This window comes from Mastigoproctus giganteus, chromosome 6 (genome assembly GCF_048544385.1).
Source record: "Mastigoproctus giganteus isolate SK-2022 chromosome 6, ASM4854438v1, whole genome shotgun sequence".
NCBI lineage: Eukaryota > Metazoa > Arthropoda > Arachnida > Uropygi > Thelyphonidae > Mastigoproctus > Mastigoproctus giganteus.
In genome coordinates this window covers 59,207,646-59,233,945 of record NC_143580.1, presented here as the reverse complement: position 1 = coordinate 59,233,945, position 26,300 = coordinate 59,207,646, and the positions used below count along the sequence as shown (strand labels likewise).

Below are 26,300 nucleotides of genomic sequence, written 5' to 3'. Positions count from 1 at the left end.
TATATGCAAAATAATTAAACTCTTAAATTAAGATTTACTTTATTGTGGTATAGTTTAAGTAATCTAAATTACTCCACACCATCAGGCATCTCTCATATTGTGGATTTATACTTCGCAACTGGGTTGTCATCATTGCAACACCAGGGTACCTGCCCACCCACTGATGAGGAGTCAATAAGCTCCAAAACAGTGCCGTATGGGTGATGGTATCCGCTGAAAATAAGTAACAATAATCTTCTCCTATGCTGAAGCGTTACTTATTCGAGGTAGTGCAATACCATGGAAACTTGTTGTGAAGGTATTCACAATATGAGATATACTTAATGATGCCAATTTATAACTACTTATGTAGTTGGCTATGTACAGATATGATGCAAATGCACTAACTTGTACATTAGATTTACTTTATCTAAAAAGCGTTAGTAATACAAATTTTAATTCCACTATAATCAAATCAACCAACTAAATAGAAGAATATAAAAATTAAAATAGTACAAAATAAAAATAAACACGATACATATAATGGCCTCCGTAGTCGCGTGGTCAGGAGCGGAAGTGCAGTAGCACACGCTCCTTGAGTAGACCGGGGTTCAAGCCCCTGACTGCTGAATACGGTCGATCTGCCAACCCGCACTGGACCAGCATGGCAGATTAAGGTCCATTTTCCTCAGCATGAACTGTTGAGGAGGCTTTCATCCTGCAGTGGGTTGGTAATGGCTGCACTTTACCTTTTTTTTTTTTTTTTTACATATAAGATCCTAAAAATTAAGTACAGATAAGTGTTAAAAACCATGTAATAAAAGAGACTAAAACTTCAGTATTGGGGATTCAAAATTTTGTCTTCTCAGATATCTTTTTACAATGAACTTCAACATATATTAATAGTATAAACCAGAGCTGTGATGCTCAATACATTCTATGTTGATTTCAATATGTGAAAAAGAATAAGAGAAGTTTACCTCGATATGATACGTAGAACACTTCTGTATGATACTCTCTACAAATTAAAACGAATATAACATTACAGTAAAAATTAAATTAAAAAATCAAAAATATTATGTTACAGTAAAAAATTGAAAACAATTTAAAAAACAATTAAACACAATTAAAAATCAATTGAATCAATTAAAAATCAATAAAATGAAAGGTATTTTTATTCCTCTAATCACGACATGTGGTCAAAAAGTGTTGTCAGCTTCAGGAAGGAAAATTGTTTTGCAATATTTTCGTTAAATTCTTTTAATTAATTTTTTACTTAATTTTTAATTGCACTCAATTGATTTTTTAATTGTGTTCAATTGTTTTTTTAACTGTTTTCAATTTTTTACTATAATGTAATATTTTAAATTTTTTAATTTAATTTTTACTGTAATGTTATATTCATTTTAATTTCTGGGGAGTATCATACAGAAGTGTTCTACATATCATATTGAGGTAAACTTCTCTTATTCTTTTACAACATATATTAAATACATGCAGTCCAACCCTGATGTACCACACACATCAGTGATATCTTTTAACACTGTGTTATAACCGGAAATAAAATTTACTTAGTTTTTTAATAATTTTTAATATGAATATGTGATGACCTAAACAAGTTTTCATTGTAAGCAATTTCATTTCAGCATGTGGGTAGTTTAATTCTCATATTTCAAGATGCTCTCTCTCTCTCTCTCTCTCTCTCTCTCTCTCTGTAGGATTTCTAAGTGAGAGCAATGAGAGAATACTGCTTTATTGCCAACAAATGTGTGTAAACTGCCTGTGTTACCTAAGGAAAGAATATGTCTGTATTTATTCCATTTTCAACACCAAAAGCAAAAGATAACTTCTGTTTTTATTTACATGAAACAAAGATAATAAATTTTATTATTATCTTTATTTGTTGCATGGGTCACTTTTACCATATCACAGAGTAACATATCACATGCAGTCTTCATATCACAGAGTAACCTGTCAACTGCTATCATGCCAGGGGATCTCAAAGTAAAACAGTTTATTTGCCCTAAGTTTCATTTTCAGCCACTTGAAATGAATATGTTTGCATGTGTTGATAGTTGTTCCAAGTTCTTCCTTTATGATGGTGGGGGGAGGAAATGATTGCTATGTGACACCACAACTGTTGATGGTGATTGTTCTGTGGTAAGAGCACTTGTTCCCTGACTCACCTTTGTGTTTATTGGGTGAGGAAGAGACAGCAATGACCAAAAGACATATTGAACTGTTTTACAAAGGATAATGTTCTTACTTAGTTATGCTAGAGTGAATCAAGCATATCTCCCTTTTTGATTTACAGTTGATACTGTAAAGTAACAAAGCTTAAATACAGAATAAAATGTATCAATATTCAATACTGTAGTTCTTTTCAAAAAGACATAACTGTTATATGCTTCTTTCAATAAACAAATTGTATAAAAAATTAATGCTAAGCAGAGTTGGACAGTGGTGCCTTCTGAAATTAAGTTTTAATTAACTTTAAACATTAAGTTTTAATTACCTTTAAAATGTAACCAACAATTGTAACATTAAATTTTAATTAACTTTAAAATGTAACCAACAATTACAATGTAAAATTTTAACTTTACACATTACAGAAAAAAATGCATTTTTTTCATCAAATACAGTAGTTACGCATTAATTGTTATGAAATTAATGCATTCCAGGACATACTTTGCTCTTCCTCTTGTGATTTAATAGCTTTAAAAAGGATGTCACATGCTGTTGTTTGCAAAAATAATTCAATTTATAACTGAATATATTACAACTTGTAGCTTATTCTTATTTCACCTCTCAGAAAAAAATGTTTACTTTTGCGAGTTTTCTGTGCAAAGTAATAAATTACTTAAATTAAAAATTCAATTGCAATTAGCTTCTCAGTTATGTACTGTATTTAACTCATAATAACTGTAATGAAACACTCCAACCATCTATAACTGAAAATTTATTAAAATAATAATAAAATAAGAGTGGATAAAATTTTGTTGTAAAAATAAAAATAAAATACACTGACTGTAAAGCTAATAGTGATAAAATGATAGATAAAATTAAAATATGTGAAATTAAAAGTAATAAAAGTGATAAAAATAACATAGCTTTCAAAGGCGACTGCATTCTTTATCAACAGTAAAAATTAACCATTACGGCACATCCTTAAATAACATCAGCTGGATCATAGCTCGCAGCACATATTACCGTAGGAGTGGAACTCAGGCAAATATCCGAGAAGGGGAACACGGGCAAAGAGAGGCATTCTCACCCATTGCCACCACATACATTCCCGACTGTCCGGGCATAATGGGGCAGATCTCTAGAATATTATGCACTTGTCAGACATGATGTGTGCAGCTCCCAGGGGAAAGACTGTACAAAGTCATGTCAAAAGTAAAAGATTATGTGCCTAATGGGGATACAAGTGGTGTCATATATGAGGTCAAATGTCTGGACTATGGGGAATGCTATGTTGGAGAGACAAAATGTAGGTTAAAGATTGTATTGGGGAACATAATAACGCAATAAAGACTGCAGACTACGTGAAATCTGCTGCGATTGAACAATTCTAGGAGGAGAAAACCAAATTTCTCCAGGCAATGCCATCATCTTTGATCATTCGCATAGGATTAGAACCACAAATGACTCTCAAAAGCTTGCAGATTTGTTCTTCAGAACATAATACCATCAACAGAGATAGGGGAGTCCTTATTCATGCCCTCTTTTAAACCATAATTCTGGGACAGGGTGAACAGTTCCACATGGCATGCTCCCGAGCCATTTCTGGTCTCCGTGCATGTGTAGAGGATAATGCCCATGCTCCTATGGTAACATGTGCTGCAAGTCATAATACTGCTAATGTTATTTAAAGATATGCCATAACGGTTAAGTTTTATTGTATCACAAGTAAAGAATTAGTGTTTAATAATACTAAAAACATATTTATAACTTACCTTTTCATTTCTGCTTGCTGACGTTTTTGTTGTAATAGCTTAATATCAAAATCATGAGGGCTGCGAGAAGAAGATGGATTAACAGAAGTGCCATCTCCATTCTCTCTTAGATGATCATAAGTCTGCTTAATTTTCATGGATCCTCTTACCGAACGGCGCATGCTCCTGTAATAAAAAAAATAGAAACAGAAATAAAATAATTCATCTCACACTGTATTAAAAAACATATATTCAAATTACTTGAAAGGTGTTTCGCTAGGTAACCCAAAGAACTGCTTGGGATTTATCTACAGTGTTTTGACTTTCTTTTTCTTAATGAATGCATACAATTAAAAACATATATAAGATTTCATACTTGTAGCAAGATTTTTTTTAAAAGATTATATGTTGTTCCAAAAATAAAGAAAAACTATTATTACAAGAAATTATCTGATTATCCAATAATGTCTAAGTTCCTCATATGCTTAGGCCTCTGCATTACTGAAATTAAGAGAGAGAGAACGTACAAGTTAAGACTAAAATACATTAAAGGCTTTAGCCTCAGAGAACTAATTTTAGATAGTAACTTTTTCATTTTGACAGTGTTTTGGCTTTCTTTTTCTTAATGAATGCATACAATTAAAAACATATATAAGATTTCATACTTGTAGCAAGATTTTTTTTAAAAGATTATATGTTGTTCCAAAAATAAAGAAAAACTATTATTACAAGAAATTATCTGATTATCCAATAACGTCTAAGTTCCTCATATGCTTAGGCCTCTGCATTACTGAAATTAAGAGGGAGAGAACGTACAAGTTAAGACTAAAATACATTAAAGGCTTTAGCCTCAGAGAACTAATTTTAGATAGTAACTTTTTCATTTTGACATTTAATATCAATATTGATCTTGTTTTTATTATTCTTATAATAAAAACAAGATCAATAAAAACAAGATCAATCAATTAAAATGTTAATTGATAAAGGGGCAGCATGTCTCAGATATAATTGCAGTCAGTATTTTAATTACTTTAGAATATCTCTTCACTATTTACTTGCTATATTTAAATAATCTTATGTCTGCGAGTACAATCTGAGATTTATTTACTTTGAAATATAATGCCATTAAAATACTGACTGCAATTATATCTGAGACATGCTGCCCCTTTATCAATTAACATTTTAATTTACTAATAGTCAATGAATAGCATATCAGTATGTTTAGAACCAATATGATACAAATCATATTGATTTTAAAGAATCAAAAATCATACCATAAAAATTAAACTGAGAACCAAAAAACTAGATTTTACCCTTGCTGTTTTGTTAGCTCTCATGTTGCCCCATTAAGCTGAATTGCAAAATTGTTACTGAATAGTAAACCACATTCTGTTGCACATAAAAGTGGCTATTTGTATTAAAAACCCACTCAATCAAAATCAAATGCCTTAGTTTCAGGCTAAAAGCAAACTAAAAGCTGTTTGTGTAATAAAAAATTCATACCTGGCTAACTTTCCCAAAGTAATCAGACTGCACTGCTTTCAAGAGTTATCATTGTAAAAGATAAATTGTTTACCTGAATTAAAATAAATTAAGTAGTCAGACAACTCTCAAAAAACAATTTCTTATACTTGCCAGCAATTATGCTACCAAAAAGAACCACTAAGCTTCTTAAAAAGATCTGAAGTGGACAACTGCTTGAAAGTGGCACTCATATGGAGCAGGTATAAGGAGGTGATCATTTCCTTGTATAAGGCAATAGTCAGGCCACACCTTGAAAACTGCGTACAGGTCTGGAAGGATGTAGAGTTGCTAGAAAGACTGCAGAGAAGGGCAACAAGACTGGTGAGGGAAACAGATGGGTGCTCTTACGAAGAAAGGCTTAAGTTTTGCAAATTGCAGTGTCTGGAGACTAGGCACCTGCAAAGTGATCTGATTGAGATGTAAAAGGCCTTGAATGGATTGGGCAGGCTCAATAGGATTCTTCCTCTTGCTCAGATTACAAAACTGAGAGGGCATAAACTGAAATTGAGGAAAGACAGTTGTCGAATAGATGTGTGGAAATTTGTCTTTAGCCAGTGGGCAATTGATTGCTGGAACAAACTTCCATCTGTCGTTGTGGAAGTTGATAGCTTAAATTGATAGCTTAAGTCAAGGAAGAACTAGACAAACATTTGGAATGGATGGATGGGTGAAATGGGAAGGAGTTTTATTTTATTTTTTATTTTTTTTGGCTGATGTTGTATAAGCTTGCTTTCTTGCATCATATGCCTCTACTAATGCTAATATGAAGAGAGACTTTGAATACACGGGACAGAGTCCCTATATTCAATGTCTAGTACTAGTACTTTAGATGAGATCTGATTCAATTTATAAGCCTTATAAACTGAATCAGATATCCCTCTAAAAGGTAGTCTATAAAGCTTTGAGGGGAAGCAGACAGTAAAATAAGTGACATTGGATGAATCTAGTCACTTGAGGGAATTGAAAGGTCAACTGGACCTTTGAATCGGTTTTTCTCTTTCTTTCTTTTTTGTCTGGTGCAGAAAAGTCTCAGGCTTTTTTGACCTTTATGGCTAATACTAATGCTAAAAGCTTGATCACAACATTTAAATTGAACATTAGTATATGACTGCAATTGCTAAAAAATCTGAATAGAATTTTAAATGTATTAAATTAAACTGCTTTTGTAAATAAAATTGTGTTTCATATGATACTGGGAACCTGCATGTATGCTCTGACAGTACTCTGTGATGCCAATAATGGTGAGGTGAAATTTATGAGTTTTACCGAGTTCCTGTTTACTTTGGAACAGGAATTCTTAAGCTCAGTTAATTTCTTAAAACTGACATTAACTAGGATTGGAATATTACACAGTTTGCATGTAATATTAAGACATGAACTAGTTTTGAAATTTATTCAAGTTGAGTGAGTTAAACAGCAGTACTGACAGTAGTTCTTTTCAGTATTGTTATATAATACAGTGGATTCTGGTTATTTGGACTACCAGTTAATTGGGGTAGCCATTTATTTGGGACAAATCTTAAAGAACAGAACCAAATCGAGAAAATAGCCAGGATTTACTTTGCTTAATTGAGACAACATGCTGTTTAATTGAGGCAGGAGACCGCAGCACTCGAGATTACTTTATGATTGTCTCCGATCATACCACGTGGTTCGATCCGATTTCTGGAGGTCATAACCATAAAACAATAAAAACAATTAGCAGTCGCCTGTTTATTGGGCTTTTCTGTTAGTGCAATCTATTATAAATGGATAGTAAACTTGATCTTATTGAATTTGCAATAATACCGACAGCTGGAATTCTGTGGGTTATTATGGCGAAATGTGTTTACACTTCCAAGGAATCTTCAATCATATAAAAAAATTAATTTTATAAATCTTCTCTTCATTCCTATTTTTTAAGCTTCGTAACTTGTTACTCCATTCTCATGTGCATACTGTGTTACTTGCAATTTGTGTGTGCCGTGTTCTTTGTTATTGATTGCTTATCTTTTTTACTATCCCCACCCACAAATGTCAGTGAACAGAAATGTCAACTAGCTAGTATGTACATATTACAGTATATATTAATTAAGCTATGCACGTAAGCGTAAATTTATTTTTATTTTCCTAACCTGTGGAAAATATTCTTCCAAATTTCACGTATCATCTAATTTTTTAATTGGTAAGATAATAAAGTGTAAATTTGTACTTAATATATCTTTACTTTTATAGCCTGTGGATATATTCTTCCCATTTTCGCTAATTAGAATCGCTGTTTAATAGAATTAAAATTAAATTCACAATGACCGGCGCTTACTACATATCATATAGTGAACAGTACTTTACTATGGTGAGTCCATCGTAACGTGATTTGATTGTACAGAAAATCAATTGCAAAGCTGTATTTTTATCTATTTAAGTGAAACCTCGCATAATTTGGGCAGCCGCTTAATCGGGCCAAAATGCACTAGTCCCGATGTGTCCCATCTGTTGTTGTGGAAGTTGATAGCTTAATTCAAGGAAGAACTAGACAAACATTTGGAATGGATGGATGGGTGAAATGGGAAGGGGTTTTATTTTATTTTTTATTTTTTTTGGCTTTTTTGGAAATACAGCCGATTCCAGTTATTTGTCCCAAATAACTGGAATCGGCTGTATTTTACTTGCTAAGACTAATTATCATTCAGCTGGTTTGTGAAAGTGCTAATTCAAGCTGAAGTTAATAACAAACTTCATTTACATAGCTGAAGTTCTTATTAATTATAAAGTGGCCACATTTTAAAATTAACAGGAGAAAATTTTAGATGGTAATGTTTTTCATCTGGTGAGTATGGGCTTGGTACACCCAGGATCCTAAGCTGAATATCATCATTCTTCTCGTTCTTGGTGATTCCTTTCTACTTCTGACTCTTATTCTTTCTCTCTCTCTCTCTCTCTCTCTCTCTCTCTCTCTCTCTCTCTCTCTCTCTCTCTCTCTCTCTCTCTCTCTCTCTCTCGCTCTGTCTGTCTGTCTGTCTCTCTCTCTCTCTCAGGGTAATTCAGAATTTTTTTTTTTGGCTGGTGCAGCATAAGCCTCAGGCTTCCTTGCACCATATGGTTAATAATAATAATAATAAATATCAGTATTGATCTTGATGTATTTATCTCTCTATAAAAAAGACAAGAAATCCCAATTTAGTTCATGGTTCAATATCAAAGTATAAATTCTCAAGTCAAGATGATCTGAGAACTTAAACTTTGATATTGATTAGATCAGAAGTCACCAATTAGTTTTCATCATGGTCAGTATTAGAAAAAAATAACTTATCGCAGTGCACATTCTTGAAATTAAAATAAAATTAATAAATCGTCTAATAAATATTAGGTGATATTTGTATTTATTTATATAATTACTATAGATACAATGTTAACATTTATGTACATATACATATTAATGAGCAAAATTACATTTTTTCTAAAACAATTTTTGTAATTTATGTACATGTACATATTAAGGAGAAAAATGGGTTTTTTTCTAAAACAATCGTTGTAAAATCTAGAACAAACCTTGTGCTTGATATTTGAAGCAAATTTAGCAGATGTTCATTTGTTAACTGAAATCGAAACTTGTTCTTAATATGATTCAATTTTGAAAACGTTGATTCACATATATAAGTTGATCCGAACATTGTACATAATTGAGTGCACAGTTTCCTTATTTCAGGATACTTTTCACATTGCACATATTATCCCCAAAACTGTTACAGATCACTCAATTCATTAATTTTTCTTTCAAAGCAAAACCTTGAAAATCAGCCATTTCTAATTGCAGTACAGTTTTCTTACCTTTAAACCATTATGCTGTCTCATTATTCCCCCATTTGGTTCAAGCGAAAATGGACAAATGAGAAGTTGTGTTAATTTTCCAATTTATTAAAATCTGCAAACCTTTCATCGAATTCGTGTTTAGTTTTTCTAGAAAATTATTGTATTCACTTTTATCTAATTGAATATTAAGTTCTTCTGTCAATGCTTCTTTCACACATGGAAAGTGCAGTACCTCATTATCTAAATCAGAGGAAAATATGTTGAGTTTCTTGTGAAATGATTGTAAAACTGACAGCAATTCAGAAATAATAGAAAAATTCATTATAAAGAAATTCATTAAACAGAGGTCCAACTGTACATTTAAATTAATGATTTAAGTTCATTTCCCTTGTGGTACACAAAAAAAAAATTTCATGGTCCAGATGCAGACTGCTACTTGGTGACCCCTGGATTAGATGTTATAGATGTTTCATTCACATTTACTACCGGGTAAGTGTGAATGAAACATCTAAAGGTTTTACAGACAAGGGATTCCATTTTGCTTACTCCCCTCTGTGTGGGAAATAGACCTTTGACTGTTTCCTGTGTGCACTTTAAAAGATATTCTTAAAAAAAAAAAAAAAACATATTTAATAGACATCCATGAATGCAAGGGATTTAAGGACATCTGCTTCTCCTTGAAAGGAAGAATAAATTATGTAAGAAAAAGGAAAATTATATGCTTTGCTAATAATACTTTATTGGATAACTTTTTAATGCAATTTTATATTGTAAAAGTTTATACTAACAAACATATTATCATTAAAAGTAATCCTTATCCTTGAAAAAGCCTCCTTAAAAGTGATATTGAGATGAATTTGTATGGTTTAAGAATATGTCTAACCTCACACAGAAGTTGGTAAGTGAAAAGTATACGGGATTGCTTATTTATGTATATATTATTTTGATTATGTTAAAAAAAGGTAATCCTTTTGTTTTTTAACTGTGTTATTCAAAGTAAATACTGTTCTATACAAAAAACTGCTGTAAAAATTGGACTAATGTTAGATGCATTAGAGCAAGTTACTTCTATGGATGAAGGGATGGTTGAGTGAGAAGTGGAATGTGCTTATCAATGGGGACTACTCTTCTTAGACTAATGTTATTAGTGGATTCCTCACAGTTCAGTGCTGGGCCTCATTTTTTATATTTATTAATGATACCAATGAAGGCATATCAGGATTAATGCCTAAATTTGCAGATAATAGAAAGGGTGGCCGGGTGGTTAACAACAGTAGTCAGGATATGCTACTGTAATAAAATATAGAAAAATTTGATGGGCTGAGAAGTGGCAACTGAAGTTTAACATTGACAAATGCAAGGTATTGCATATGGGTAGCAGTAACTCCAGAATAACATATCAAATGTGTGGCACGAGAATAAAAAATACCAGTGTAATTGTGCAGTCAGACATGAAGTTCTGTGAGCCGTGCAGGTAAGATGCTGACAGTTCATGGGATTTTATCAATGACATAAGGAATTTGCCAGCAAGGATAAGGAGCTAATTATTCTGCTGTATACGACAATAGTTAAATGATATCATGAGGTCTGCTGATGATGCTAGTGGGAGCCAGACATGTTCAAAGTCGCTAAGTGGATTTTTTTTATTTATTGATTTGAAATTTATTGTTTTTGTATAACTTTTGATTTAAATTTAGTAGTATAGTATTTTTTGTGATTTTCTGATTAAATTAGTGCATTTATTCTTTACTCAGCCTTGTAATTGCATAGAAACCATAGTCAATTTCTGCCGGAATTGTATCGACAGTAGCATTCGAATCTGCTGCCATTGTTTTTCATATCAATATAGCAGATATCGGTAGTTCTGCGAAACTTGTAGCAGTGTAATCAGCAAAGGATTATAAATTATAGCACTACTTATGTGATTTAATAATTTACCTTGTCATGTAGATCGTAATGTGTGACAGTAATATTCATAGAGCTTTTAGAATCGGTGATTTGGCATTAATAGCTAGCATGAGAGTTTGAACCATGTGGGTGGCAATAGATAGTTGAATTTATTATTTATTATAACTACTTAGATTTTACAAATATAATTTTTTAAATTAATACACATAACAAATTAGATTTTATAAACGTAACGTTATAACTTAATAGGAGATACGAAATTCATATGACATAACTCGGTTGGAGACAAAACTCGATACTGAAATATATATATACTTATACATATATTTAAATGATGTTTGAAATAGTTGAAAACTGAATCTTTCATAATAAAAAATAAAAAGGTAAAGCAAACATCAGAGGCAGCAAAAAGCATATTCCTCTACATGATGCTTGAAACATAAAAATAAATTAGAATAATGATTAAAAAAATAAAAATAATGACAGCAGAATGGCAAGACAGAAGAGCAAAAATAGTCAAAATTAAACATAATGATCAAACCAACAGGGAGGGAAGAGAAGGATAACGAGAATAAAAATATTGCAGCAGAAACTCTTCAAGATAATTTATAAAATTTAAATGCAAAGATAATAAAATAATAATCAATTAAATTTTGAATGCCAATTAAATAGAAATTTAACGGAACCCCCTCTGATGAGCACCAAGTCCAAATTTATGTGAAATATCACCAGCAGAGATGTAGTAGTAGTAGTAGTAGTGGCACCTGATGCAAGAAAGCAAGTGTAGGAGCTTATGCAGCATCAGCCAAAAAAAAAAAAAAAAAAAAAAAAATCACACCATACCCTCCAATTGCCTGTCCAGTTCCTCCTTAAATTTATTTAACCTATCAACTTCCACAACGACAGATGGAAGTTTGTTCCAGCAATTAACCACCCGCTGGCTAAAGGCAAATTTCCGCACATCTATTCTACATCTATCCTTTCTTAATTTGAACTTATGTCACCGTAGGTTCGTATTCTGAACAAGTGGGAGGATCCCATCAGAATTCAGCGTGCTCAACCCATTCAAGGCCTTATAGACCTCAATCAGATCACCGCGCAGGTGCCTAGTCTCCAGCCACTGCAATTTGCAGAACTTAAGCCTCTCTTGGTAAGAGGATCCCTTCATTCCCCTCACCAATCGTGTTGCTCTTCTCTGTACACGCTCAAGTAAATCTACATCCTTCCTAAAATGAGGCCTCCAGACCTGTACGCAGTACTCAAGGCGTGGCCTGACCATTGCCTTATACAGAGGGACAATCACCTCCTTTTCCCTGCTAGCAAAATTCCTATATATCATTGACAAAACCCCATGACCTGCCCTAGCAGCCTGTCTACATTGCTCAGAAAACTTCATATCTGACTGCACAATTACTCCCAGGTCTTTTTCATTTTCTACCACCTTAAGTGTAGTACCACACAGTTGGTACGTTTCTCTGGGGTTACTTCTACCCATATGCAGTACTTTGCATTTGTCAAGGTTAAACTTCAGTTGCCACTTCTTAGCCCATCTGCCCAAATTATCTAGATCCTGTTGCAGTAGCACACTGCCATTACTGTCATTAACAACCCTGCCAACCTTCGTGTCATCTGCAAACTTCGACATTAAGCCTGATATACCTTCATCAATATCATTGATAAATATACAAAACAACAGTGGACCCAACACCGAACCCTGTGGGACTCCACTAATAACATTAGTCCACGAAGAGCAGCACCCATTGATTACCACCCTCTGTCTTCTCCCACTTAACCATCCTTTTATCCATTGTAGCAACTTACCCTTAATACCATTCTGCTCCAATTTGTACAGTAGTCTTCCATACGCAACAGTGTCAAAAGCTTTCCTGAAATCCAAGTATATGATATCAAAATTATTTTTTGCATCCAGTTCCTTTGTGACCACATCATAATAACCAATCAAATTTGTCAGACAAGACTTTCCCTTAACAAACCCATGCTGTGTCTGAATTATTGCTGCAGTCTTGTCTAGATGATCCTGCAATGCATCTTTAACCAGTGACTCCATTATTTTACCCGGAACAGAAGTTAAACTAACTGGTCTGTAATTATTCGTGTCACCCTTCGAACCTCCTTTGTGAATTGGGGATACATTTGCACATCTCCAGTCCGTGGGAACCTCCCCTGAATCCAAGGATGCTCTCATAATTATGGCTAATTATTATAATTATGTAAACCAACTACAATAAAATAAAACAAAAATAAACCAAAAATAGACTGACCATTACACCCCATCTCAACAGAGGACCACAAGACTAATAATGATCAGAGAATTGCTGCATTTTGATTTCTAGACAAACCACCGCAAAGGCGAGTCCAATTGAGAGATCAGTCCACCACCCAATCCCCAGCCCAAACAGCCAATGCAGAGGACTTGAATAGCGGTGGTCCTGATGCAGTGAAAATTAAAAATAGGACAGATACAAGCACTCCAATGCAAAGCCACACCACTGACAAAAAGTAATCTTAACCAGATTATATAGACGAATAATGAACTATGGATGGCAGCACGGGCGCAATGTTATCAAATCTTTATTTTATTTTTTTTTTTTTGAATAATGAATAATGTTTGAAATAGTTTAAAACTGAATCTTTCATAATAAAAAATAAAAAGGTAAAGCAACGGGGACTTGGTGCTAGTCAGAGGGGGGTGCCATTATTACAGGGGGGTGCCATTCAAAATTTAATTTATTATTATTTTATTATCTTTGCATTTAGATATTCTAAATTATCTTGGAGAGTTTCTGCTGCAATATTTTTATTCTTGTTACCCTTCTCTTCCCTCCCTATTGGTTTGATCGTTATGTTTAATTTTGACTATTTTCGCTCTTCTGTCTTGCCATGCTGCTGGAATTATTTTTATTTTTTTAATCATCATTCTAATTTATTTATATATATATATATATAAATTTTTTATAAGCATGCAACAGTATAAAACAGGGGTGGGCAACTTTTTTCGTCAGCGAGCCGAATGAAATTTTCGTATCATGATGCGGGCCGAATGAAATTTTCGCATCATGATGCAGGCCGGAATAGATTGAACGATTTAATAAAAAAAAATCAGAACCTAAAAAATGTTATATTACTTGAATTACCAAATTATTAATGTATTTTTAAAAAAAATATCTGAATGTCCAATTATCATTGAAAATGCAGCATTCGGCATCAATTTTTCTTTTTTTTTTAATTGGCTCATTTTATGGGCTATAAATTATATTAAATTAAAAATTGTAATAATTAGAAAAGGCATAAAACATAAAATATCTCGCACCAATATTATTTTTTTCAATAAGAAGTCAAACCCAAAGGAACTTTGTTTGATCGATGCTACAATAATAATTAGGAAATAACTCTTTGACGCTGCGTAGAATCACTTGGTTACTGTTGTACTGGCCGCAATTCCCGATTGAACCGAATTAAGCCGAACGTTTACGGCGAGTGTAGTCAGGTATGGATTTTCTATATTTATGCATTTACCGAGGGGGCCGGATTCAACATAGTCGCGGAGCCGGATGTGGCCCGTGGGCCAGCTGTTGCCCACCCCTGGTATAAAATATTATTAATTAATGGTATATGTACCAGGGACACTGCTATAATTATGCAGAAAGTACCTAACGACCATAATGGTTACTAAAATTGGAAAAATTAAGGAAATAATCAAAAATAAAATTAATTTAATTTTAATTTCAAAAATAGATAATAAAAAATAAATTTAATTTTAATTTTCTTTTTGATTATTTCCTTAATTTTTCTGATTTCTTAAACACAGGGTTGCCAGATTATACCATATATATACTTTGGATCACATTCTTTTGAAACTTTTACTACTCCACTGAAGTACAGACCGTCTGCCCTGTCATATACCTACACGACCCCAGTAAGTTATCTTATTTCCTTTTAATCTTTATTTTCAGCCTCTGTTGGGTCAGCCATGAAATATATGCAAGTCTTATGATTAAAAATTAAAAATTTTAACCCTTATATGCCTTACCAACTTTTCACATATACCATGTGCTGTGTGTATTTCATGTCAGAAACAGAGGCTTTACTTACTTATTGCCATTTTTTCCTTTGATTTCGGCAGCTGGCCCCGGATGAAGGTGCTGAAGTCATAGGATAAACAGCATTAAATAATTCTAATAATTCAGCTGCCCACATCAACGCCAGAGCTTGCACTTGGGCATCACGTGACACAGAGGCAACCCCCAAAGAAGAATGCGCTGGTCCAGAAGGAACTAGTAGTTGTTGGTGACTCTATTGTCAGGGAAACGGGGAACATGCTTTGTAAAAAGGATAGGTGGAACAGGACCAGGGTATGTCTGCCAGGGGCAAAGGTTGATGACGTTGTAGAGCGAATATCATCTTTTAAGGGCACAAAAGGTGATATAGTTGTACACGTTGGCACTAATGATATTAAGAGTAGGAGACCGGCAGAATTACTTAACAAGTACAGGTCACTGGTGAACAAAAGCCGAGAATTAGGGTTGAATTTGAAAGTGTCTGCAATTCTGCCCAGACACGATAAGAGGGAGTATATGATGAGAGCCTTGTCGATAAACTCGGCCCTGGAAAGATTGTGCAAGGCTCAAGGGGTAGAATTTTTTTCAGCCTGGACTGTACTTGTTAACAGGAGAGATTGCTTCTACAGGGATGGGATACACTTAAATAGAAAGGGTGCAACAATATTTGCTGATGCTATCAAGGTAGTGTTAGGTGGGTTGGAAAACTGCTAGCTTGGGGGGGAGACAAAGACCAATAGATTGACAGTAGCCACTGGCAGAGGTGAAAGAGATTCTTGCACTGCTTCTATTAGAATGAGCAGAAGCCTGAAAAACAAGATGCATGATATTTCAGAGACTGCTGGAAGCCATTGCGGTACAAGTAAACACATGGGTTGTGTTAGGGCAGCTAAGAATAGAAACAGGTGCAGGTATACTTGCGTGTACACCAATGCAAGGAGTTTAGTAAATAAATTTGATGAATTTGAGGTATTGCTCAAAACATCAAAGGCAGATATTGTTGGGATATCAGAGACGTGGTGTCACACAGATATAAGGGATGCAGAACTGGAATTTGGGGAGTACAACGTCTACAGAAAGGATAGACAGGATAGGAAGGGGGGGAGGGGTTATGCTATTAGTTAAGAAACACATAAAAACCAAGGACGTGAAGCCAGTCGACATCGCTGGACAGTGCAGTGTTGAGTCAGTTTGGTGTGACATAAGCATTGGGAGATCAAAATTGAGAGTAGGAGTGTGCTATAGGCCTAATGACTCTGATGAGTATAATAAGAAACTGTACAGGGAAATAGAGTGGGCCAGTAAATCAGAGAGTCTTATAATGGGAGATTTTAATTTCCCACATATTGACTGGAATTTGGGGGCTTGTCACTCACACACTAGCAGGGCTTTTGTGGATTTATTGGATGACTGTTTTCTACATCAGCATGTTCGGGAGGTAACTAGAGGGAGTAATACTCTTGATTTGATTATCAGCTGTGATTCTTCATGCATTAAGAATCTGCAGATAAATGAACCACTAGGTGGCAGTGATCACAGTGTGCTGAAGTGGGATTTACTCAAAGAGGTAACTACCATTAGGGGTAAAGGGAAGGGTTATTGCTTCCGTCAAGACGACTCCAATGGACTGAGACAGTATTTAAATTCTATACAGTGAGACCAACTGATGATGTTACCAACAGCAAATTCAAAATGGGAAGCATTCAAAGAACTTATCTTGGAAGCTACTAGGCTTTACATACCAACTAAGAAATATTGTTCAAGGTTTAGGCCAAAATGGATGTCAGATGAACTAATGAGGCATATGGCAGAGAAGAAAAATGTATGGGACACTTACAAATTAACACATGACACAGAAGCCTATGATAGATACAAGTTGATATGCAACCAAGTTACAAAGGAGGTTAGGCAGGCGAAGGCAGATTACGAGAAATCCTTGGCAAGGGATGCAAAGAAAAACAGCAAAGAGTTCTTTACTTATGTAAACTCTAGAAGGAAGGGGATGAATCAGATTGGTCCACTTGATATTGATGGGTCAACTGTTCATGATCCTGCTCAGGTAGCTAACAAACTAAATGAATATTTTGCATCGACATTCACACATGAGGAGTTATTCAGCGAGGGGAATGCCAGAGGTGTATTCAACTCTAGCAGTAAGCTACAGAATCTTGAAATAACTGGGAGTAAAGTGGAGGAGAAACTGTTGAAGATAAACACAAGAAAGGCACCCGGGGTGGATGGGATCTATCCAGTTATATTAAAGGAGGCAGCAAAGGAAGTAAGCAAACCCTTAGCCATAATTATGAGTGCTTCCTTGGACTCAGGGGAGGTACCCATAGACTGGAAATGTGAACTTAACTTCTGTTCCAGGAAAATTAATGGAGGCACTGGTTAAAGAAGCACTGCAGGATCATTTAGACAAGACTTCAGTTATAGCTCGGACACAGCATGGCTTTGTTAATGGGAAGTCTTGCTTGACCAATTTGATTGGATACTATGATGCAGTCACAAAAGAACTGGATGCAGGGAATAGCTTTGATATTATATACTTGGATCTTAGAAAGGCTTTTGATACTGTTGCACATGGAAGACTGCTACACAAATTGGAGCAGTGTGACATTGGAGGCAAATTGCTGCTATGGATAAAGGGGTGGTCGAGGGGGAGAAGACAGAGAGTGGTAATCAATGGACACTGCTCATTGTGGACTAATGTTATTAGTGGAGTCCCTCAAGGCTCAGTGTTAGGTCCATTATTGTTTTCTGTATTTATAAATGATATTGATGATGGTATATCAAGCTTAATGTCCAAGTTTGCAGACGATACAAAGGTTGGCAGGGTTGTCAAGGACACTACTGACACTATGCTGCTGCAACAGGATCTGGAAAGGTTGAGCAGATGGGCTGAGAGGTGGCAAATGAAGTTTAACATTGACAAATGTAAAGTACTACACATGGGAAACAGCAACCCCAGAGCAACGTATCAATTCTGTGGTACTACACTGACAGTGGTAGAGAATGAAATGGACTTGAGGGTGGTTGTGCAGGCATATATGAAGTTCTCTGAGCAGTGCAGATGGGCTGCAAGATTAGCTCATGGAGTATTGTCAATGATATACAGGAATTTTTCCAGCAAGGATAAGGAGGTGATTATTCCCTTGTATAAGGCAATGGTCAGGCCACAGCTAGAGTACTGTATACAGGTCTGGAGGCCTCATTTCAAGAAGGATGTAGAGCTGCTGGAACGAGTACAGAGAAGGGCAACAAGATTAGTGAATGGAACAAAGGGTGCTCTTATGAAGAAAGGCTTAAGTTTTGCAAATTACAGTGTCTGGAGACTAGGCACCAGCGAGGTGATCTGATAGAGGTGTATAAAGCCTTGAATGGTTTGAGCATGCTCAATGCTGATGGGATTCTTCCTCTAGCTCAGAATAATCACCTGAGAGGGCATAAATTCAAATTGAGGAAAGACAGATGTAGGATAGACGTGCGGAAATTTGCCTTTAGCCAGCGGGTGGTTGGTTGGTGGAACAGACTTCCATCCCTTGTAGTGGAGGTTGATAGCCTAAATAAGTTTAAGGCTCAGCTGGACAGGTATTTTGAACGAACAGAGGGGTGAAGTGGGTTTTTTTTTTTTTTTTTGGCTGATGCTGCATAAGCTTGCTTTCTTGCATCAAATGCCTCTACTAAAGCTAATGCTAATTACCGTATTTCCCCATGTATAAGATGCACCTTTTTTCGAAAAATTTGGGGTCTAAAAACTGGGTGCATCTTATACAGTGGTTGTAGATTTTTTTTTACTTGCATTTCCTGCTTTTTCGCGCTTGTTGTCTTTGCACTCATTGTTTCGCACTTGTTACCAGTATATTAGGTTGCGTTTTGCCATGTTCTGGCCAGAAATGGCTCAGAAAAGATTTTCGTACAGTGCTGAATTCAAGTTAAAAGTGATCCAGTTTGCAAAGGTGAATGGAAATTGTGCTGCTGAACGTAAGTTTGGTCCTCCTCCAACTGAGAAAACAATCCAAGACTGGCTACAGGAAGAAGAAACCCTACTGAAAACGCCACGGCAGAAGAAGGCCATTAGAGGCAAGTCAGCAAAATGGCCTGATTTAGAGAGGGAATTGAAGATATGGATTGAGGAGCAAAGGGCAATTGGAATTCCTGTGTCCACAAAGATGGTTCAGTATGAGGCAAGAAGAATTGCTGATGAAAAAGAAGTTACTGATTTCAAAGGAGGACACAATTGGTGCTTCAGGTTCATGAAACGGAATGGACTAAGCATGCGTACACGCACCAGACTTGCCCAAAAGATGCCTGAAAGCCCTTGAATTTCATTGTTTTGTCATTCAATGTTGGACGACATCAGTTTGAGTTGGGACAGATTGCAAATATGGACAAAGTCTCCCTTCAATTTGATGTCCCAAGTAACAGAACTGTTGATAAGAAGGTGGTGAAAACTAACTGTGAAGACAAGTGGACATGAAAAGAGCCATTATACAGTTGTTCTAGCTTGTGCCAACGGAACCAAGCTGCCTCCTATGCTGATTTTCAAATGCAAAACAATGCCAAAAGAAGACATTCCTCGAGGAGTGGTTGTCCACATTCAGACAAGGGTTGGATGGATCAGGATGGGATGCAGATCTGGTTTGAGAAAGTTTGGAGCAGGAGACCAGGTGGGCTCTTACGCAAACCTGCCCTATTGGTGCTTGATCAGTTCAGGGCACACATAATAAAAAATACAAAGAAGATTGATGCAGAGCAAAAAACAAAACTTGCCATCATACCTCGAGGCTTGACATCCCAGCTCCAACCACTTGATGTCAGCATTAACAAACCCTTCAAAGCTGCCATGAGAAACGAATGGAACCAATGGATGAAGTCTTCTGGGGACAATTTGACACCAGCAGGAAGAGTGAAGAAACCAACTATAGGAGAAGTTTGTACCTGGGTGAAAAGATCCTGGGATAATATCAAGATTGAGATCATTGTCAAGTCATTTAAGAAGAATGCCATAGTGGAACTGAGGACGAGGCAATATATGAAGACAGTGATTCGTCATCAGACACAGATGAGGACAAGCTAATGGATGGGAGTTTTGACAGTGATGAGGAGGAGTTGTATGAATTTTATGATGAATAAAACTTGAGTTCAATAACTTTATGTAATACATTTTTTTTCAAATTTCAGGCCGCAAAATTAAGGTGCATCTTATACATGGAGAAATACAGTACTTCTTTTTATCTTCGGTCCCTTCTTTGTTCTCTGCAATTACGAATTCAGTTCCGTTAGCCCCTCATTCTCCATAATTATGAGCGCAGTTACGCTAGTGCTTTGCCTTTCTCTACCTGACTTTATGTTCTCTACCTACAAACTTATATATATATACACATGTACAGGAAGTTCTCGAATTTACAAGTTAATTCGTTGCTTGCACGCACACGTAAAGTGGGAATTCATTTCCCATAGACATAAAGTTAAAAATAGGAATTGCGTTCTCAACAATGAAATTAGTTAGCTAATTAGTTTATGTTTAAACAATGATTGATTTATCGAAAGAAATGAAAACGGCCTGTAAAATGAAGCAAATTATAATAATAGAGAAATTATTTATGACTTACGAATGTTAAAGAATGTTTATTCATCATCATTGACTAAATGCACACTCACTGATCACTCATTATTAGCTCAGCACTCACTGGTTTGTTGCACTAGGAGTCGTCTTCTTCAGAAATATTTCAAGATGTGATTGTTTCCAAGATAATCTTTTAATTATAAATTTTGCGATTGCATGCATAAGCATTTTTTAATGGTACACTAATTGCAACTAACATGATTCGCGTGGAGTAACAAGTTAACGAAACAGAAAAAAAAAATGAAGAGAAGATTCTGAAAATTTATTTATATTTTTTATACAATTGAAGATTTCAGTAAAGGGGAAACACATTTCACCATAATAACATAAAAAACCACACAATTCCAGCTATCAGTATTTTCGCAAATGCAAGAAGATCGAGTTTACTGCCTGTTTAAAATTGCTTGCAGTAACAGAAAAGCCCAATAAACTGGAAAGTGCAAATTGTTTTTATTGTTTTATGGTCGTGACCTCCAGAATGTGCTTTAGAAAAATATCACAAAGACGTTTAAAATTGATTCTTATAACGGAACATATGATAGTGATGAAAGTGTAGTGCATTTTAATGATTTGAATTGGTAACTAATACAATTTACAAATTACACTCATAACCTTTTATATGGCCTTAAGGTCACACTCGTGACCTTAAAAATGACATTCTAGAGAGATAAATAGCTTAGTTATACGGTGAAAATTTCAACTTCCGAGATCTTAAAACAAATTACCAAAAAACAATGTGTGTTGGGTTCACATTACGATATTTTAACAATACGATGGTGTCTCTGGAACTGATTAATATTGTAAAGTGGGGTACACTGTATTGTATAGCTACACACATGGTTTGGAATGTGGTATTTATGACTGTTTAACATTCAATTTTTGCAATTAATGTTCATATTTTCAATTTTGTTAATATTTGATACTTGGGGGGGAAAAAACTCGTAAAACGAGAACTGCCTGTATACACGCTGAGTGATCACTGAATTATGACCACCTCTATGAAAACTGAATGCGACCCGGTGACCACTTGAGGTATGAGAGTGCGGAGTTAGTCGACCTACGTAGCCTACATAAGGTGTCAGTGTAGGTAGTAAAATTATGAGCGTGATGGGTAAAAGGAAGGATTTATCGGACTTTGATAAAGGACAGATTCTGGGTGCTTGATGAGCCGGTGCCTCGATTTCCCAAACGGCTAAACTGGTGGGGTGTTTGGAAGCTGCCATAGTTAAAGTGTACCGGGACTGGTGTCAAAATGGTCAAACAATGACCTGATGGCAAAACTGCAATGGTCAGCGAAAGGTTGATGTTAAAGGTGAGTGTCAGGTCTGACGACTCGAACAGGCGCAGCACTGTTGGAGAGTTGACTATCCGATACAATATGGGCCAGCCCAGAACAATATCTGGCATGACCATGCAACGCATGCTCGCACGTATGGGCTATACCAGCAGACGACCCCTACGGCATCCTCTCCTAACTAAGGTTCATCGGTTTAAAAGACTCGCCTGGTGCAAAGAGCATGCAAGTTGAACATTAGAAGACTGGAAGAAGGTGAGCTGGTTGGATGAATCAAGTTATTTATTCCACACCATGGATGGTCATGTACAGAGTTGGCGTCAACAACACGAGGCTCTTCATCCATCATGCATGGTATCAAAAGTGCAGGCCAGTGCAGGCGGTTGTATGGTGTGGAGCATGTCACTGGCAGGAACTTGGACCCCTGGTGCACGTGGAACAACGTATCAGTGGTTTCCGCTATCGTCAACTGTTTGCTGACTGTGTACACCCTACTATGTTACACTTTTCCCCGAATGGCAATGGTGTCTTCCAAGATGACAATGTGCTGAGCCATCGGGCACTTGTTGTGCAGGAATGGTTTGAGGAACACAGTTCTGACTTCTAGCATATTGATTGGACTCCAAGCACCCCCAATATCAATCCCAGAGCACTTGTGGAACACTGTGGAAAGGTATATCAGGCGTCTGGATACACCACCTCCATACCTGCATTACTGACCGCATTACACACAGCTTGGTTAGTCATACCTCCAGAACACTTCCAACATCTTGTTGAATCAACGCCATGTCGGATAGCTGCTGTACTGAGGGCAAAAGGAGGATCTACGAAATATTAGGTAGGTGGTCATAATTCAGTAATCACTCATTTTTTTATATATATATAAAAAAATGATAAAGATTCAATGAAATTACTGAAAGATTACTGAAAATTTTATAAAAAAAAATATATAAAAAATATATAAGACTTGCTTATGGATCAAAGGGTACTACGGTAAATGTAGAAAAATCTGGCAACCATAATGAAAAATAGATAAAAAGGTAATTATCTGTGTATTTGTGTATTTGGTAGGGGAGCTGAGCTATCAGGTGTAATAACCATGGAAGAATTGAGAGAATCAGTAAGCTAAAAAAAAAAGTTACCTGAAATAAAATGCAGTTAATATAATTATTGTAAGCACCTAAAGCTGTGGATCCTGAGAGTTTAACTACTTTGTCTGGGAGTCGGTAGCGAAAATCGTAGGAGCCACTGCAATAAGCCAGGTCTCTGTTTCTGTTATGATGTACACATAAAAGGCATACATATACATCATAGCTGACCCGACAGAGACCAGAAGGAAGAAAAGAATAAATAAACTTTAAAAAATAAAAAATAATAATAATAAATAAATAAGTTCATACCAATAGAATCCTGTGGAAAAAGAAGAATGAAATATAAAATCAAAGAAATCTAAGAGATGGGGCAAAACAAGAAAACTTACTGTCTGTATGGACCGAAAGACGTTAAAAGTCAATGGTGACCGAAGGAGAGAGCTGAGTGTTCACGTGCGGCGTATATATGTCAGTTGAAGTAGCTCCGTGGGGGAGAAGGTGTGAATTTCTAAAGAGGAACAGTACCCATGTGATGGGGAAGTGAGCAATTAAACAGATGAGGCAAAAAGCCAGCAGAGGGAGAAACAAAAACTAACAAAGTAGTGTGGAAAAGACACTAAACTTTGTAATAGAAGAAAACAAGTGGCGATAGTAGAGAAATAGCATCTCGATATTGCTTTCGGCCAGCCTAACTGCTCACAAGAAATAAAATGTAGTAAAAATAACAGCAAAAAGTAATTGGAATGGAGGTGAATAAAGCAGTGCTCGGGCTGTCCGGGGTTGCAAACCCGTACCACAGTTGGTCCCTGGACAGATGACTGGACAACTGCCTCATGTGTTTAAGTGAATAATGGCAATGTTAAAGAAATCAAAATAATATTTTTTAAGATCAAAAATAAAAATAAACATAAATGACATAATACCCCCCATATAGACAATCTGTGGGCACGAGCTTTCCACACTGTGAAACACGACAGAGTCATGGGTGTATAAAACTATACAATATGTACAGGCCTGAATGTAAAGGAAGTTAGTCTATTTACATGATGTTTAGAACTAAGTCGTAGTTTGTAATGTATTGTAGAGTATTTTAATATTGTCTGAAAATAGATTGATGCTGTTGCATATTGTTGCAACTCTGAAACATTGAGAAAGAATTGTTTGCATGAAATTTTTTAGAAATGTTAGAGTGCCAATGGGACATGATATTGCCAAAGGGAATGTCTTTGTGTGTGCTCGATGTAAGGAGGGTGAGGAAATCAACAGCAACTCAGTGTTGTTATGGGCCTATATGAGAGCCTGAAGAATAAGGTAGATGCCCTCGAAGGATTTAAATTCAGGGGTCCAAGCTCTCAGCTGCCCACATCAACACCAGAGCCTGCATTTGAACATCAGGCAACGCAGCGGCAGCAATCCCCACAGCAGAATGAGCTGGTCCCACAGGACCTAGTTGTTGTCGGTGACTCTATTGTCAGGGAAATGGGAAATATATTGTGCAAAAAGGATAAGTGGAACAGGATCGGGGTATTTCTGGCAGGGGCAAAGGTTGATGATGTTGTAGAGCAGATATCATCTTTTAAGGGCACAAAAGGTGATATTAGCATTAGTTGAGGTACATGATGCAAGAAAGCAAGTTTATAGAGCATCAGCCAAAAAAAAAAAAAAAACCCTTCCCATTTAACCCATCCGGTCACTCCAAATGTTTGTCTAGTTCAGCCTTAAATTTACTTCCACAACAACAGATGGAAGTCTCTTCCATCAATCAACTACCCGCTGGCTAAAGGCAAACTTCCACACATCTATTCTACAACTGTCTTTCATCAATTTGAATCTTATGTCCCCTCAGGTTCTTAATCTCAGCAAATGGAAGTATCCCATCAGCATTGAGCCTGCTCAAACCATTCAAGGTCTTTTACACCTCAATCAGATCACCTCGCAGGTGCCTAGTCTCCAGATGCTGAAACTTGTACACCTCAATCATCACCTTGCAGGTGCCTAGTCTCCAGATGCTGAAACTGACAGAATTAAGCCTCTCCTGGTAAGAGAACCCCTTTGTTCCTCTCACCAATCTTGTTGCCCTTCTCTGTACTCATTCTAACAACTCTACATCCTTCCTAAAATGAGGCCTCCAGACCTGTGCGCAATACTCGAAGTGTGGCCTGACTATTGCTTTATACAAAGGTATAATCACCTCCTTGTCTCTGCTAGTAAAGAACTTACAAGTGATGCAACCATATTAAAAACAGCTAGTAAAATACTTCTCAAAAACAAAAGGAAATTTATTCATAAATTTTGCATAAATTAAAGGACTTCTGTTTTTCTTTTTCTCAAGGTACTGCTAAAAATCAAGAATCAGCTTAAAAATTTACGAAAATATGAATTTTAGCACTCTGAGACATCATTTACCCTTAAATTAAGAACAAACAGAACATGCTATCATTATAAACATTGAAATGAAAAGAATGTAATACAAATTAAATCAAGATACCAAAAGACAAGTCAAGTCATTTAAAATGCACAACCTAGCCTGAAGTCAGACATGAAGTTTGATATTATTTTAATAAATTAACTTTTAAAGTACCAAAAGTAAGTTTTAAATAGGTGTGCCCACTGTTATATCCATTCATAATATCATGTATAGATTGGAAATTTGTAAAGCAAAAATATCTAAATAAATTTATTCAATTTTATCAAGATATAATTCAGGTAGACGCCCATGGATTGCCAATCTTTATATGATATTATAGATATGTTTAATACTGTACCCACCTATTTAAAACTTACTCTGGAATAAGAACCACTAAGCTGACTTAACCCTGACATTATATAGGAATGCAACAGCTTTAGATTTTTAAATATATTGCAAACCAACCAATACAGGTGTTGTTACGTTATGACAGTTATCACCTTTTGTGCATAACTTGCCTGTTTTATTTAGTCAGTTTTTACAAGGGGTGATCATTTAATTCACAGACTGGTGCAAGATCTTAATTTGATTGTCATCAACTGAATCTTCTGTGGATTTTTCCTCCTTGAAATACTCTCCTTTGAACTTTATACACTTTCACC

General features: G+C 35.7%; 1 protein-coding gene across 1 annotated transcript in view; it reads right to left on the bottom strand.

Moving 5' to 3' along the window:
- na (sodium leak channel non-selective protein na) overlaps positions 1-26,300 on the bottom strand; it is a 605,671-nt gene that overhangs the window by 300,573 nt on the left and 278,798 nt on the right. The window contains exon 19 of the mRNA XM_090376183.1: positions 3,939-4,103. Coding sequence (XP_090232309.1) covers positions 3,939-4,103 — 165 coding nt within the window. The remainder of the gene's footprint in view (positions 1-3,938; positions 4,104-26,300) is intronic.